Here is a 16243-nt window from a genome sequence, read left to right on the forward strand (position 1 = left end):
TGTTATTACTTACAGACAGTAACCACATTTTGAACACAAGTTAGTTGACCCTTCACCCAGTTAGAGTGAATGCATTGATAGGGACACTATGACGCCCCCACACATACACACGCACATGAGCCACCCATGAAAGGGGAGTTTTGTTTTGAATGATTTGCTTGTTGTGAAACAATGTATGATCTGTTTGTTTAAGATAATTCCTTTTAGGTTGTTCTGGTCATGATTTTAGCCTTTTAAACAGGTCCCTCTGATCGCTAATAGATTGGTCAAATTTCCCAGGTCGATACCAAATGCAATAAACCGATACAAAGGAAAGCAGCCATAAAGTGGAGGGTCCAGTGCCGGGTGCAATATAAATATGTTTACTCTATTGTACTTAGTCTGGATGTAGCGGGGCCGCCTCTACACGAGCTGTGAAAACCTGGGTGAGTTTCCTTCAACCTGACTTGGAAGCGTCCTCTTTAACACAGGAGGCTTTAACCCTTTAAGCGGAGAAGTCAGAGAGGTAGGTGCGCCTGCTCAACACACGAAGGGGTAAGGGTCTTGCACCACCTGCTAACAAGGGTTTTAACAATCTCAATAACTGCGATTTAAGGGGAAACAAAACTAGTCCACTTCTCTAATTTGTAGAACAGCCTCTGCCTGCACTGCCTCCCTCTCTCCGGTTGCTAAACACGACAAATGTCAGTAAATAGCTGGACAAGGCTTTGAGTTGTATTTTACTTTTATTTCCTCGGAAACGTTGGACCTGTAGCGACATGTTTTCAGCGGCACTAACGTTGTCGTTAATTTAGCACCAAACAACGCCGGGCGTTATTACCTGTCTGTCTGCTGCGGGTTAGGAGAGACTATAGCGGTCAGTGCCGCAGGAGCAGCAGAGCTTGTGAGCACCACGCAAGAACTCAAATAAACGCCCCCTCAGGAGTCAAAACATTTTTGGGGGCAATTGATGACTGAGAAAAAATTGTGGTCTGGCAGAAAGGGCACTCGTCTCATGCAGGGCAAAAGGGCGGGTCCTTGAGCACCACTAGGGGTCCATCTGTATGTAACGGATGCCAGCCTGTGAGGCTGTGCGAGTGTACGTTGGTAAACCTCACTCCCTCTGCCTCAAGAGTTGCGCTGAACACGCGGCCGACAGTCCGGGCTTTTAGTCGTATGGTCAGCGCCCTCACCTCCCATTACGAAGATCCTGTGTTCGCGGGCGGGTTACATGTGCACATGCCTGGCTTCAGTTAAAAGTAACCACACTACACAAGTAAAGTGAAACTCATGGCACATATGCACGTGCATTCATTGGGATTGTATTACATTACACTAGGGAACCTCTTGCTCAGTCTATTGCTATCTCAAGGATTGTTATTGGTTGGAGAAACGCACACACACGTTATCATATACAATGTATTTGCTTATACAATGTATTTGCTTTCTTTGAACTGCTATAAGCTCTGTGTGTGTGTCTGAGCAGGAAAACTCATGGGGCTGCAGAGGAGAAGATGAAGGAACTCCTCTTGACCGCATGACCGCTCAGACGATTCTGTTCCTTCCTTAGTCGTGTTACTTATTATCTTTTCTCTGCACTCATCCTCAGACACTCTGTGTAGATAAAGAAGAAGAAACAGGAACTGCTAAACAACAGATGCTTGGAATGTTCTGGTGTAACTGTTGGATTTATGATGTGCTTTCATCTTCAACACACAGACACACCGTTGCTGTGTCATCCGGTCCACCTGAACTTTTGAACCTCCTGTTTCTGAGCCCACTGCATATTAACAGATACACACTCTTGATTCTTTGTTTATGTGAACACACACACACACACACACACACACACACACACACAGTTAGAGAGAGAATGTGCTGACACATTGCAGCTTGTGTGCTCCCCCTCCCCTTTCGGTTTTCTTTAAACAATAATATTCCTATTGAGTTCATACGTTGTGATGTTTTCCCAAATCATTATAATCTTTCGGCAAAATATTTCAATTAAGTAAATGTCATCTGATGTTGTCCCAAATCATCATAATCTTTCTGAAATAAAAGTTTTCACTCAGTTAAATTTTGTTGAACTTTCATTCATTCGTTCCTTTCCTTCTCAAATGTTCCCTTATTTCGACGGAGTATTGGCCACATTGAGAAAAAAAAAACAATCTGAGATTTTGAGAATGAAGTGGTAACAGTACGAGATAAAGTCGTAAATCACGAGAATAAAGTCGCAATTTTACGAGAAAAAACTCGTAATATTACAAGAATAAAATTGCAAATTTACAAGAAAAAAAACACGTAATATTGTGAGAATAAAGTCGTAAATTTACTAGAATAAAGTCAAATTTATGAGAAAAAACTTGTAATATTCCAAGTAAAAATACGTAATATTACCTTAAAAATATTTACAATTGAGATTTTATGTTATTATATTCATTTAGAGTGCAGTCAGAATACCTTTTGAATGTCGTTCGATATTTTTCCACTTCAAATCCACCTCGAAAGGTTTGAGCATGTTAAAAATTAGGGGTGGGCCGGACACTTGTTGTTGACGACAATGCCGGCTTCGAGGATGAAGCGAGTACAGCTCGTCATTTTCCGTAATCGTGATGACGGAATATCCTCATTATGTATTCACTCTTCACGCTCTGTGATTGGCCAGTCACACAGAGCGACCGCCCCTCCCTGGACATATCCACAAATACACAGCAACGTAATATCCATGCTATCAGCAGTGCACAAAACACATGGAAATAGCATGCTAATAATAGCATAAATTGGTGGCAATGCTGACGAAGCTAACGTAGCTCAGCAGTTAGCGACCAGCTCGGCGGCTGGATACTTCAGGCACACAACACATACAATATCACAATAATATCACAACAATATCACTGTACAAACAGCGTCTCGTGTTCATATGATGTTCGGAGTGTTCGTGAATGCATCCCGCGGTCTGTCTCGTGACAACGAGGAAGTGTCGTTGCAATGACGCATGGACTCGAGACGTTTATTTAGTTTGTTTGGAGTTGGAAATACATAAATGGTGTTTGAATTGCACTGCTGTTGATGTGCTTAGGTCAGAATAAAGTTAAAGGAGTGACAGACGCTGTGGAGAGCCACACTGTGCTGCTGTCTGTCGTCATAAAAGAGAGGCGTGGCTTGCCATGATACGTTTACGTTAAATAAGCTACAAAAAAATAATGTTGACCGTCTTACAGATCACTTATACACATACACAGCATACATATAGCTGAATAATAAAATATATTTATACACATCGGTATCGGGATTTCCACCTGACCTCAACTACAAATTTGTTGAGCTGTTGCACAATTTTGGAAAGCTTAAGATGCGATTTATATCGCAAATCCAAGTTGTTTAATCAGCACAACTTGGACAGCAAAATGTAACATAACTATTTAATAAGTGATTCACTCTTTGTCCTCACTGAATCTCATCTGCGTCCAAGCGTAACTCACTCGACAGCACGTACTGTATCAATGAACGCTGCGATAAGTAAAACGAACTGAAGAGGGCAGCAATGCACTCCACGGTAACGTCAACCCTCTCTTATCCAAGAAGAAGAGAGAATGCGGACGTTCGCAAGGGATTGGTAAGAAAAACACCAGCGTTGTTTGAACTCAGCTCCATTTGCTCTTTGTATACTACAGTTATGCCATACAACAGGGGAGACGTAATCACTTCTTCATCTCCGGGCTGTCCCATTTTTGTAGCTTTGCAATCTAGCTTAGCTTGTCTGCCGCTTGCAAAACTCGAGGATGTGTACTAAAGTCTGTGAGCGTTGGTGAACGGGCGAATGATATTTGTTGTCTTCGAAACAGTACGAGGACAAACTTTCTTGAAGAGAAGAGGAGAAAGACCGACAACGTCAACGACTGGACGCTGTTTTCAAGCCTCAAATGGCGGCACGGAGAGCAGGTTTGTTCACGTTGGCGCTTCGTGAAATGACTGATATTTACGTTAAAATGACACGCGAGAAAACTACGCACAGAAAGACGCCTCCTTAACAAAATACTGCCAGTTTTAACCGGGAGAGTGTGGTCCAGTGTTTCCCACAGGACTGCAATCCATTTGAGGCTGGGAGGGAGTCGAAGGCGTCATTGTTAAATTTGCGTACCTGCCCATGACGCACGTGCATGTCATTTTTATTCAAGATTCAAGAGAGTTTTATTGTCATGTGCACAGTAAAACAGCAGTTATACTATGCAATGAAAATCTTATTCTGTTCATTCTCCCAAGAAAAGAAAGAAAACACAAAGAATAAGAACATAAGAAACATAAATACCAATAAATTAAGCAACAACAACAGAAGAGACATTAATACAGATATAAATGAATAAATAAATACATAAATACATAAATAAAGTGCTATGAGTGTGTGCGTGTGTTGCGTGCGGCGTGTGCGAGTGCTTCGTTGAGAAGCCTGATGGCCTGTGGGTAAAAGCTGTTTGCCAGCCTTGTGGTCCTGGACTTCAAACTCCTGTAGCGTCTGCCTGACGGTAGGAGTGTGAATAATGAGTGTTGTGGATGTGTGCTGTCCTTGATGAGGTTGTGTGTTCTTCGTAGGACTCTAGATGTATAAATGTCTTGCAGTGAGGGGAGGGCTGCCCCAACAATGTTCTGTGAGGTCTTGATCACCCGCTGGAGTGCCTTCCTATCACGTGTTGTACAGTTACCGTACCAAACAGTGATGGAGGCGGTAAGGACACTTTCCATAGTGCATCTGTAGAAGCAACTCAGGATTGTGGTGGACATGCCAAATTTCCTCAGTCTTCTCAGGAAGTACAGTCTCCTTTGGGACTTCTTCAGAATTTGTTGGGTGTTGTGAGACCAGGTGAGGTCCTCGCTGATGTGTGTGCCAAGGAACTTGAAGGTTTTCACCCTCTCCACCTCAGTCTCATCAATAAACAGGGGTCTATGCGGCTCCTTTTCCCTTGTTCTTGGGTCGATGATCATCTCTTTAGTCTTATCTGTATTGAGAAGGAGATTGTTATCACGACACCAAGCTATGAGGTCCGCCACCTCTCTTCTGTATGATGTTTCAACACCACCAGTGATCAGGCCAATGACTGTAGTGTCATCCGCAAATTTAATGATGCTGGTGTTGTTCTGGGAGGCCACACAATCGTAGGTGAAGAGCGTGTAGAGGAGTGGACTCAGCACACACCCCTGTGGGGTCCCAGTGCTCACTATTCTTGAACTCCCCAAGTCCAGCCACCCTCTCTGCTCATCAGGAGTGTGGGTGTCAAAGCGGGCATAGAACTCATTCAGCTCATCAGGAAGTGTGGTTTGGCTGGACGTGGCTACGCTACTCTGCTGTCGATAGTCTGTGATGTGCTGGAGCCCCGCCCACATGCGCTGAGGGTCTGAGGTGGAATAGTAGCCCTCCAGCTTCTGTCTGTACTGTCTTTTGGCCTCTCGTATGGACCTCCACAGGTCACATCTGGCCTTTTTGTAGTCCTCAGCGGTGCCCATGACAAATTTTATGGAGGGCTAGCAGGAAGTGTTGAGTATTACTGATTAAACTGTAGTCGCAAAGCGCTTTGTTTAGCAGTAGGTGCGATTTACTTCATAAACAGCTGTCCTTAATGCTTCACATATATCTCTTAGTGTTAGTAAACACTCATCCACAATGACTTCTGCACCGATAGATAATAAAAAATGTCCGCGATCGCAGAAAACACAAACCCGAAAGTGACACTTTGGAAGTAAAATGTTTCAAAATAAGATCTTTGCTATTTAGGTGAAAAGACGCCTATTACTAGCATGAACTTACGTCTTTTTTCCCGTTTTTGCGGTTTTGTTAAACTTTTCCTAATATTTACTTAATACCTCTTTCTTAAACCATCTTGGTAAATGTTCTTCTCTTGATATTTTGACTTTATTGCCATGATTTTATAGCTATTTCCACCGCCTAATTGTCCGAAAATGACAGCTTTATTTTGTTTGTTTCTCATAATATTGCGACTTTTACAAAAGTAATGTACTTTAATATTTCAACTCTATGCTACGAAAATTACATTATTTTTTTCTCTCGTAATGTTAAGTTTATTTTTGTAAAATTGCAGCTTTTTTTCTCATTTCTCTTAATATTTTTACTTTATTTTCATAAAATTACAACTTTTTTTTTTTTACAATTTCCAATTTTTTAAACTTTCTTCTTGTAAATTTTCATCTCATAAATCATTATAACTTTATTCTAATAATATTTAGACTTTATTCTCTTAACATTCTAACATTTTCTGCAACCTTATTTTCCCAAAAACCCAACTTTGTTGTTTTGTTTCTCACAATATTACGTCTTAAAATAATGTCTTACTTTAAGGTTTCAACTTTATTCTACAGAAATTATGTTATTATTCCTCATAATGTTGTGATGTTCTCGTAAAATTACGACTACAAGCAAAGCGCGGCAGCCCATATTACTAATCCAAATGTATTCTTTATTATTCAAATTCTATTTTATTCTGCTGCTTTTAATCCCAGGTGAACCGTGCACAGAAGCCCTGCATATGTCATCATTGGCGAGGCCTTGGGCGTGGGCAGCGTGCTATTTATAGTGTGAAACATTTTGTGTAACCGTGGCAAAGTCATTGGCCCTTTCGAAATTCCTACTGACATTTTTTTCTAGTGTCTCTTAATATTTCCATTTTGTTCTTGTAAAATTACTGACGATTTTTGTAAGACCTACGCTTGGCTTTTCAGAGGGCACACGTACAACTCAAAGGGTGTTTCTTTGTGTTCTTGTGTCCTGCAGACGTCAGTGGAGAAGATCCTCCCCCTGAGCAGCAGGAGTGGAGCTCCAGGCTGGAGCAGGAGGGGCCGCAGCCCCCCAACATTAAAGAGGAAGTGGAGGAGCAGGCGTGGACTCCGGGGGAAGCTGACGTCGGCACGTTTTCAGTGATTCGTGTGATCGTGAAGAGTGAAGATGATGAAGAGGAAGCTCAATGGTCACAGCTTCACGACAGTCAAAGTGAGGAGATGAGACGATCGGAAGCAGATGGCCTCATCCCTCCGCTCTCAGATAGTGACGACACAGCGTCACACCCTTGTGACACTGATGATGAAGATTCTCAGGCCGATGTGGCGTATCACACTGACAACAAGCACTTTAAATGCCCTCAATGCAACAAAACCTTTGACAGGAGGAACTTAAAGGCACACATGAGAACGCACACGGGAGAAAAACCCTTCCGCTGCTCATTCTGTGGTAAAGGGTTTCCTCGCAAGGCGCATTTGATAGCTCACACCAGGATACACACCGGCGAGAAACCATTTTCCTGCGTAGTCTGCAACACTCATTTTCGTGATCGTTCAACGCTGATCACACACACGAGAACACACACTGGAGAGAAGCCTTTTTCATGTTCAGTCTGCAACATGAGTTTTAGCGTCAGTTCAACGCTGATCCAGCACATGAGAACACACACCAGTGAGAAACTTTTCTCTTGCTCAGTTTGCGGTAAAGCTTTCTCGAGAAAGACAAACATGGTAACACATATGAGAACGCACACGGGAGAAAGACCTTTCTCCTGCTCGGTGTGCAGCATGACTTTCAGTGATGGCACAGCACTGGGGAGGCACATGAAAACACACACTGGCGAGAAACATTTCACCTGCTCCGTCTGCAGCCAAAGATTCTCTCAGAAGGCGCATTTAATAGCGCACACGAGGACGCACACTGGAGAAAAACCTTTCTGCTGCTCAGTTTGTAGCCAGACGTTCTCTCAGAAAGGACACTTGCTAAAACACACGAGGACGCACACGGGTGAGAAACCATTCAGTTGCAACGTGTGTGATGACCGATTCACTTACAAGTACCAGCTTAACAAACACGTGTGCGCCGGTGAGAGCAGCAGTAAAACTCTTTTCACTGCCTAGATTTTCACCGACATAAAAAAATAGAACGCTGCCAGAATGAGCCCCCGGGCTGCACTTTGGAAGTGCAGCCCGGGGGCCATTTGGACACAACTGACGTGATCCCACCGCATTACAATTTAATTCATGTAAATTGGGATTTGAATTTGTCAACGTCATGTATTCATTCTGGCAGGGTTCTATTTTTTATTAGCTTGATTTTTATTAGCGTGCGGCACATTTGTAAAAACAAAATTAAACCATATAGCCCAGTGAAAATACAACAAAAAGGCAAAATGTAAAGAGTAGAAGCTGTAATGTTGATACTAATAACCAATAACACTAAGCTTTTTTTTGTTTTTTAAGAGCTTTTTTTTTTTGCCTTTGTACAAAATTAAAAACGTATAAAGTGGCTCCCCCTCATCCTTTGATTTGTACGCCCCTGAATTACAGAGCATATTTATGCAGGACATTATCCTGCCACAAGGCGTCACTGTAGTTTGTGTTGCTAAAGGAAGCGGCACAACGTTTTGTCTAATGACGGTTTTCTTATTCGTGTTGTACACTTTTTGGACTCATTGAGCTTTTGTGTGTAACCTACTCAGCATTAATAAGCGGAGATCAATAAAGAATGAATAAACACGAGCCTGACGTAATAGGATTGGACAGCGTGATGCAACGTGCATGCAAAAAATGAGAGAAGTCTCTCGAGCTGCACTTCGGTTAAGTCTGAACCGCAACAATAATGTTTAAAGGAAACAAAGTACTATCGTTATACCAGAATTTAGCCATAACATAACGATGAACTATTGTCATATTTGCGTAACTGCGGCCGACTTCTATCGAAGGATATGAAACAGCAGTAGAGAGCAATGAAGCAACAACACAAAGTTGCCACTGGGGGGCAGCAAACGAACCATACTGAAAATAAACGTAGAAGAAGAAGAAAATGGCAACACGGCGCTAGCAAGGAGACGCTGTACATGTTAAATGCCTCTTTGGTTGTTTTTTTGTCGCGTAGTATTTTCCTCGTTTTGCACAGATTACTGCGTGGTCCTTTAGTCGTTGACTAACATCATAGTTTAATACAGTCTCTTCTCGGCTGCTACTTTGAAGCTTCTCGTGCCAGCTTAGCTTGCTAGCTGCTAACAAAGAGACGCGGAAGTTAGCAACACACGCGAAGTGTTGCGATTGTGTGAAAATGTGCAAAGTCCAAATACTGCGAGCGTTGGTGAACGAGCGACTAACCGCTGCCGTCGAGGAAATATTTGTAGTGTTGGAAGGAACGATAGCAGAGTACGAGCAGGAACTTTCTCGAACGAAAGAGGAGAACGAGCGACAACGTCAACTACTGGACGCTGTTTTCAAGCCTCAAAGTGGGTCACGGAGAGCAGGTTTGTTCACTTCTTCCTGTTACATGTTAAAAAATAACGTTACACTTTAAGTAATGATGTCATTTGGCGATATTTGTGACATTTTCACCTGATTTGAGTTACGACAGTAAATGACTTGACTTTCCCAAAGCATGTGTGTTTGTCGAGGGAAAGGCTTCTTGAGACGTCATCTGTACTTCTGTGAAGAAGGTGTCGGACGTTTCGCTCCTCATCCGAAGAGCTTCGTCAGTGAACTAACAAGTGCTGGTAGCTTAGGCCTTGAATACAGTAAGAGTGGGCGGAATTGGTGTGCCAACACCCTCCTCCTATTGGTTCCTTACACTAAGCCTGGGCGGAGTTGTGGTCTAATCCTCTCCTGCCATTAGCACCTCCGATAAAAGGGAAGCGTCGCTCCCTGTAGTTGGGTATGAACGACTCTGATACTGGCTAGTTAGCATCTATTGTTCTGGCTCGGCCCTGGCTTCACCTCATTTGCAAAACTAAGAGCTGTGGGTTTTGGTCTCAGTAACCTGCTGAACACAGGGTCCAAATTAAACCTCAAACCACCATTCCGATTCAATGATGGGTTCTGTTGTTTGACTTCGCAGAAGTACAGATGACGTCTCAAGAAGCCTTTCCCACCAAATGGACAAATCCTGTAAGACATGTGTGTTTGTGTTCTGGTGTCTTGCAGACGTCAGTGAAGAAGATCTTCCCCCCAAGCAGCCGGAGTGGGGCTCCATGGTGGGGCAGCAGAAACCACAGCCGCCCCACGTTAAAGAGGAAGCGCAATTGTGGATTCAGGAGGAGGCTGACGTCAGCAAATTTCCAGTGACTTGTGTGATTGTGAAGAGTGAGGATGATGACGATGAAGCTCAGTGGCCTCGAATTGATGACGGTCAAATTGAGGCGAAGAGAAGATCAGAAGGAGACGGCCGCTTAGCACCGGTATCGAATGGCGACGACACAACGTCCCACTCTCCTGACACCGACGATGAAGACTCCAAAGCCGGTCGGACACGTCACACCGACGCCGCGCGCTTTAAATGCTTTCAGTGCGACAAAACGTTTGACAGGAAAACAACTTTGAAGAGACACATGATGATCCACACAGGAGAAAAAACATTCAGCTGCTCGGTTTGTGGCAAGACATTCATACGACAGGCACATTTGATTTCGCACATGAGGACACACACGGGTGAAAAACCATTTGCGTGCTCAGTTTGCGGCGAAAGATTCTCGCTTAAAGGCAACTTGATCCGACACACACGAACGCACACGGGAGAAAAACCCTTCTCGTGTTCAGTGTGCGACACGCGTTTCAGCGTCCGTCCTGCTTTGATTCAGCACATGAGGACACACACCGGTGAGAAGCCTTTTCTATGTTCATTTTGTGGCGAGAGGTTCTCCCAAAGGGGACATTTGATAGGACACACGCGAACGCACACGGGAGAAAAACCTTTCTCCTGCTCGGTGTGCGGGAAAAGGTTTTCGATAAAAGGAACGTTGAAAGTCCACACAAGAACGCACACGGGTGAGAAGCCATTCAGCTGCAGCGTGTGCGATAAGAAGTTCTCCTATAAGCACCAGCTTAACAAACACAAGTGTGCTGGCGAGAGCAGCAGTCAAACACTTTTCCCTGGCTAGATTTGACTTTTATCGGCACAAAAGCATCAGACATTTGCTCTTTGATGTAATGTGTTCATACTAGGGATGCTCCGATCAGGTTTTTATGCTGCCGATACCGATCATCCACGAGTGGAGTCTTAGACTTAGACAGACTTTATTGATCCACGAGGGAAATTGCTTGGTTACAGTGGCTCAATTGCAGAAGCAAAACACAAACACTCTTAAATAATAACAATAATAAAAGCATATTTTCAAACTGTGTGTAGAAATATAGGTAATTACAAGGAAAGGTACTCTTTATGAAGGGAGGGCAGACAGTACAGCCCAAAAATGCTGTGAATAAATCAAGTCCTGTAGCGTTTACTGTGGGGAAGAAACTGGAGGAGTCCCTGCCCCTCTGTGGTCCAATGGAGTGGGTGGACGGGGTTGTCCATGATGGAGAGCAGTTTGTCCGGCATCCTCCTGTCTCTCACTGTTGCAAACGCCTCCATCTGACTGCCGATAACTTGTTTGGCTTTCCGGATCAGTTTCTCCATCCGGTTTATGTCCTTGTTGCTGGTGCTGCAAAAGGACAAACATTTGTGTCCTATCGACCAATACCCATACCCAGCTTGATGTCACTCCAGCAGGACCCTCGGGCAGTCGGCAAACCCAGCATCCTCCACCACCACTGATGACGACCGGCCATCTAGTCCGACGAATCCAACCACCTTTTGGGCTATCTGCCCTAGACCCCCGACTGCCGCGCACACGCAGGCGGGTGTATCGGTATATGCCGATATTGTGCTTTTCCCCAGAAATCGTCCGAAGCTGATCAGTGGCCAATCGGTGGGAGCACCCCTACTTTATACGTGTATGGTTGATTCAAACGCATATCCAACACTTTGTAGTCCTTCTTGTAAACGCGTGTACACGTGACCCAGAATAAAAGAAAATGACGGTCAGGGTGTTTGGATAAGCAATGAAGACACTCTTTGAGGAGCTCGTTTTTCCAGGAAGGACTTCAGGGACCCAAGTGCTCATCTGTGGGTTCGGGAGCTTGTGACCGTCATTGGGACATATGGTCCTGTGGAGGAGGTGTGTGACCCCACAATGGGAGCCAATCGAAACACTTGATGGGACACATGGCGTGTTGCAGTGACAATAGAAGAGAAGTGTGATTTGGGAGTTGGGTAAGACACCTTCCAACAGGCGCGTCCAAAGTGCGGCCAACGGCACCATCTGAAAATATAATTTAACAAGAAAAGCAATAAAAACACAACAGCACAAAACTCAGCAGTCGTCGTATTGCAAGAATAAAGTCAAAATACGAGGAGAAAAAAGTTGTAATTTTACGAGAATGTCGTGGGAAAAAAACGTAATTTTAGTAGCTAAGTTATGGTTGAATTGATTTTGAACATGCATACAGTTTACATAGAATGCTTCATGTTACAATTCACCATTCCGCATGTCCGAAAAGGAGTAGGAAGAAGCAGAGTTGATTTAAGCCATTCCCCTCGCCGTATCACATCAATTACTAATACATACAGTATGTTCACTTCCTGTATTCAACATGCACTCATCCACTACATGCATCATTCTTCCATGCACTCCAAGCAGTCAGGATGATTATTTGAAACAAAAACGTATCTTTTTCCCCCGTTGTTACCCGGATCCTCTTCCAGGTCGTCCTGTCCTGCAGTCTTTTGTGTTGTTGAAATTGTTAAAAGTTGAAATATTAAAGAAAAAAGTACTATCACAAGAAAAACAAAACAACGAATGAAGTTGACATTTTTGGAAGATTGGATTACGGAAAAAGTAACAATGTTTTGATAAAAGTCCAAATATGGGAATAAAGCCGTAATTACGAGGAGGAAATGTACCAGAAGAAAGTTGAAATAGTTGGGGAAAAAACCCCAGCAGAATTGCAAAGACAGGTGTAATTTTACTAGAATAAAGTCACAGTTTTACGAGAATAAACTCGTAAATATTGTGAGGAAAAATGATATCATTTTAGTTGCATAGAGATGACGTGAAAGAAAAATGTCCTAATATGAGAAGAAAACAAAAGAACATTTTGGGAAAAAGTTATAATATTAAAGTCATAATATTACAAAAAGAAAACTTATGAATATTATTTAAGAAGAACTTTGAAATATATGGAAGGTGTCTTCAAATAATATATTTACAAAATATCAAAGTGGCCCTTACATCCCCGCACGGTGGTCTAGTGGTTAGCACGTTGGCCAACACGTTGGAGATCGGGAAGACCTGGGTTCGATTCTCCCCTGGGGCATTTCTGTGTGGAGTTTGCATGTTCTCCCCGTGTGCGCGTGGGTTTTCTCCGGGTACTCCGGCCTCCTCCCACATTCCAAAAACATGCAGGTGAGGTTAATTGGCGACTCTAGGTATGAATGTGAGTGTGAATGGTTGTCTATATGTGCCCTGCGATTGGCTAGCGACCAGTCCAGGGTGTACCCCGCCTGTCGCCCGAAGTCAGCTATACCCCCGCGACCCTAATGACGAAGAAGCGGTATAGAAAATGGATGGATGGCCCTTACATCCTTTCAGTTTTGACTATGTGACCCTCGATGGGAAGAGTTTGGACACCACTTTGATACATTTTTTACTGATATTTAAAATAAAAAAGTATTTGCATTAAAGATGATACTGAGAAGTGTTTATGTTTGTACAGTCAACAAATCAACCGGTAGATGGCAGCAATGCAACGGAATGGCTGTTTCCTGCCATTAAGCAAACAACGAAGAAGAAAAGGAGGAAGTTAACGAGAATACACCAACAGACCCGTGGTGTGAAGTAAAGTAGGCGTTATTGCTTCCATTGATGCTTTTATTATTCACACGCTTCATAATTCTGTCACATAACAACGAAGCCTCGGCGAATATTCTCACCTGCGTACACTTCTAGTGGGTTATCTTCGCTCGTTAGCTTCGGACAAAGAAACGCGGAAGTTAGCATCCCATGCTAAAGTAGCGAGCCATCGGAAAATGATGTGTGAAGATGTGTAAAGTAGAAATGCTGCGATCCTTAATGAATGAGCGACTGACTGCGGCTGTTGAAGAAATATTTGTAGTGTTGGAAAGAACGATAGCGAAGTACGAGGAGGAACTTTCTCGAACAAAAGAGGAGAACGAGCGACAACGTCGACGGTTGTCAAGAAGCCTCAAATGGAGTCACACAGAGCAGGTTTGTTCCTTGTCTTACTCTCACAGGTTTAATTGCTTCATTATCGTTTAGCAACGTTCATGACAAGGTTTTCACACGGAAGTGCCGCTGTGCACTGGCGGAGCCACGTGGTGGCCACCCTACTGGCCACCTAGACATTTCAGGTGTCAACCACTGATCTGTATCGAGGAAAAGGCTTCTTGAGACGTCATCTGTACTTCTGTGTAGAAGGTGTCGGACGTTTCGCTCCTCATCCGAAGAGCTTCGTCAGCAAACTAATAAGTGCTGGTAGCTTAGGCCTTAAATACAGTAAGAGTGGGCGGAATTGGTGTGCCAACACCCTCCTCCTATTGGTTTGTTACACTAAGCCTGGGCGGAGCAGTGGTATAATCCTATCCTGTTATTCACACCTACGATAAAAGGGAAGTGTCGCTCCCTGAATTGGGTATGAACGACTCTGATACTGGCTTGTTAGCATCTATTGTTCTGGCTCGGCCCTGCCTTCACCTCATTTGCAAGACTAAGAGCTGTGGGTTTTGGTCTCAGTAACCTGCTGAACACAGGGTCCAAATTAAACCTCAAACCACCATTCCGATTCAATGATGGGTTCTGTTGTTTGACAAAAATAGCTTCCTTTACTCCTCTTTCAAACCATCTGTTTTCTCAGCTCAGCTCTTAGTCTTGCAAATGAGGTGAAGGCAGGGCCGAGCCAGAACAATAGATGCTAACAAGCCAGTATCAGAGTCGTTCATACCCAATTCAGGGAGCGACACTTCCCTTTTATCGTAGGTGTGAATAACAGGATAGGATTATACCACTGCTCCGCCCAGGCTTAGTGTAACAAACCAATAGGAGGAGGGTGTTGGCACACCAATTCCGCCCACTCTTACTGTATTTAAGGCCTAAGCTACCAGCACTTATTAGTTTGCTGACGAAGCTCTTCGGATGAGGAGCGAAACGTCCGACACCTTCTACACAGAAGTACAGATGACGTCTCAAGAAGCCTTTTCCTCGATGGACAACTCCTGTACGACTGAGAGCCTACACAGACACTGATCTGTATAATATATCTGGATAGCTCATTGACGATGACTTGTGAAGGCAAACGGCCGCCATATTGCTACTCGCAAGAAACACTTCTCGGGCAAGCTTTTGCATTCGTGGTGACTTATTTTATTAATTCGGATTGGACACAAATTTCGACTTAAGATGCCTGCATGTGCAGCTATAAACTGCACAAATCGCCAGTTCAAAGGCTGTGGACGAACATTTCACGTGTAGGTATGATTGAAATGTAGATTTATGATTGATCATTTAAGGGTTTTGCACTGTCGATCTCTCAGATATTTTCGATCGTGTAAAATTCCTCTGATTAAATGTATGTCCAGAATTGATAGGTTTACAGTATATACAGTGTTGTATATACAGTATATACAGTATGTCACAAAAGTGAATACACTTTTCTGACATACTGTACAGTATGTAGCTCTAGAATAGCTAAGAGGAAATGTACGTACTTTTTTGTTATATCATGATACAGTCAAACCTGTCTTAATGGCCACCTGCCTATAGCAGCCACTGAAAAATCCCCCGCAGCAAATGTACATGTTATAGACCCTGTGTATAGCAGCCACCTGTCCAACACGGCCTGTCTCCCTTGGTCAATATCTGACCGCATATAGCGGCCAAATTACCAACTCAAGTAGAAGCTTCATGCACGAAAAAGCTTGTTTTTTCAATCAATGAAGCCGTCGTGTGTAGACTTTAATTACTGAGTCCTAGCTCAGTCACAATCATTCACAAGATCCACACAAACTGTCAGTTGTTCCACATAAAAAAGTCGTCTTCTTTTGAGCTTGCTATTTCCTCGTCAAACATGTAACTTTAAGAGCATTTGCACCAAAACATTACCGCAAAGTATGCTGGGAACAGGACGTGCTCCCAGCGACGCTACAATAAAAAAAAAAAAAACATACGCTAGCATGCACGCGGCAGCGGGAGCAAAACTGAGTTCGGTTGTACTTAATTGAAGTATTTTAGAATGTACTCACGTTATTTTTCATCAACCCTCATCCACAAATCCATCAAAGTCCTCATCTTCTGTATTCAACACAAACAAAGCCGTCTTCTTTTCTGTTCGCCACTAGTCTGTTAACTTGTCAGTGTTATTCAGCTCCGAAGCAAAGAAGGAAACTTCTCCTGTTGCTTCTGCCAAC

The 16243-nt window shown here is 43.4% G+C and overlaps 2 protein-coding genes across 2 annotated transcripts in view; both read left to right on the forward strand.

Annotated features, from left to right (window-relative positions):
* The first annotated feature begins 3543 nt into the window (after positions 1 to 3543).
* LOC129178078 (gastrula zinc finger protein XlCGF8.2DB-like) lies at positions 3544 to 8460 on the forward strand. Its single transcript, XM_054769831.1, has 3 exons — positions 3544 to 3595; positions 3825 to 3921; positions 6761 to 8460. Exons 2-3 carry the CDS (start codon positions 3903 to 3905, stop codon positions 7882 to 7884), a joined length of 1143 nt encoding a protein of 380 aa, XP_054625806.1. The 5' UTR covers positions 3544 to 3595; positions 3825 to 3902; the 3' UTR covers positions 7885 to 8460.
* Positions 8461 to 8804: 344 nt separating this feature from the next.
* The window catches only part of LOC129178473 (uncharacterized), a 38097-nt gene continuing 30658 nt past the window's right edge, over positions 8805 to 16243 (forward strand). The window contains exons 1-2 of the mRNA XM_054770746.1: positions 8805 to 9254; positions 9928 to 14048. Coding sequence (XP_054626721.1) covers positions 14030 to 14048 — 19 coding nt within the window. The 5' untranslated portion in view covers positions 8805 to 9254; positions 9928 to 14029. The remainder of the gene's footprint in view (positions 9255 to 9927; positions 14049 to 16243) is intronic.

Source organism: Dunckerocampus dactyliophorus, chromosome 3 (assembly GCF_027744805.1).
Source record: "Dunckerocampus dactyliophorus isolate RoL2022-P2 chromosome 3, RoL_Ddac_1.1, whole genome shotgun sequence".
Lineage (NCBI taxonomy): Eukaryota > Metazoa > Chordata > Actinopteri > Syngnathiformes > Syngnathidae > Dunckerocampus > Dunckerocampus dactyliophorus.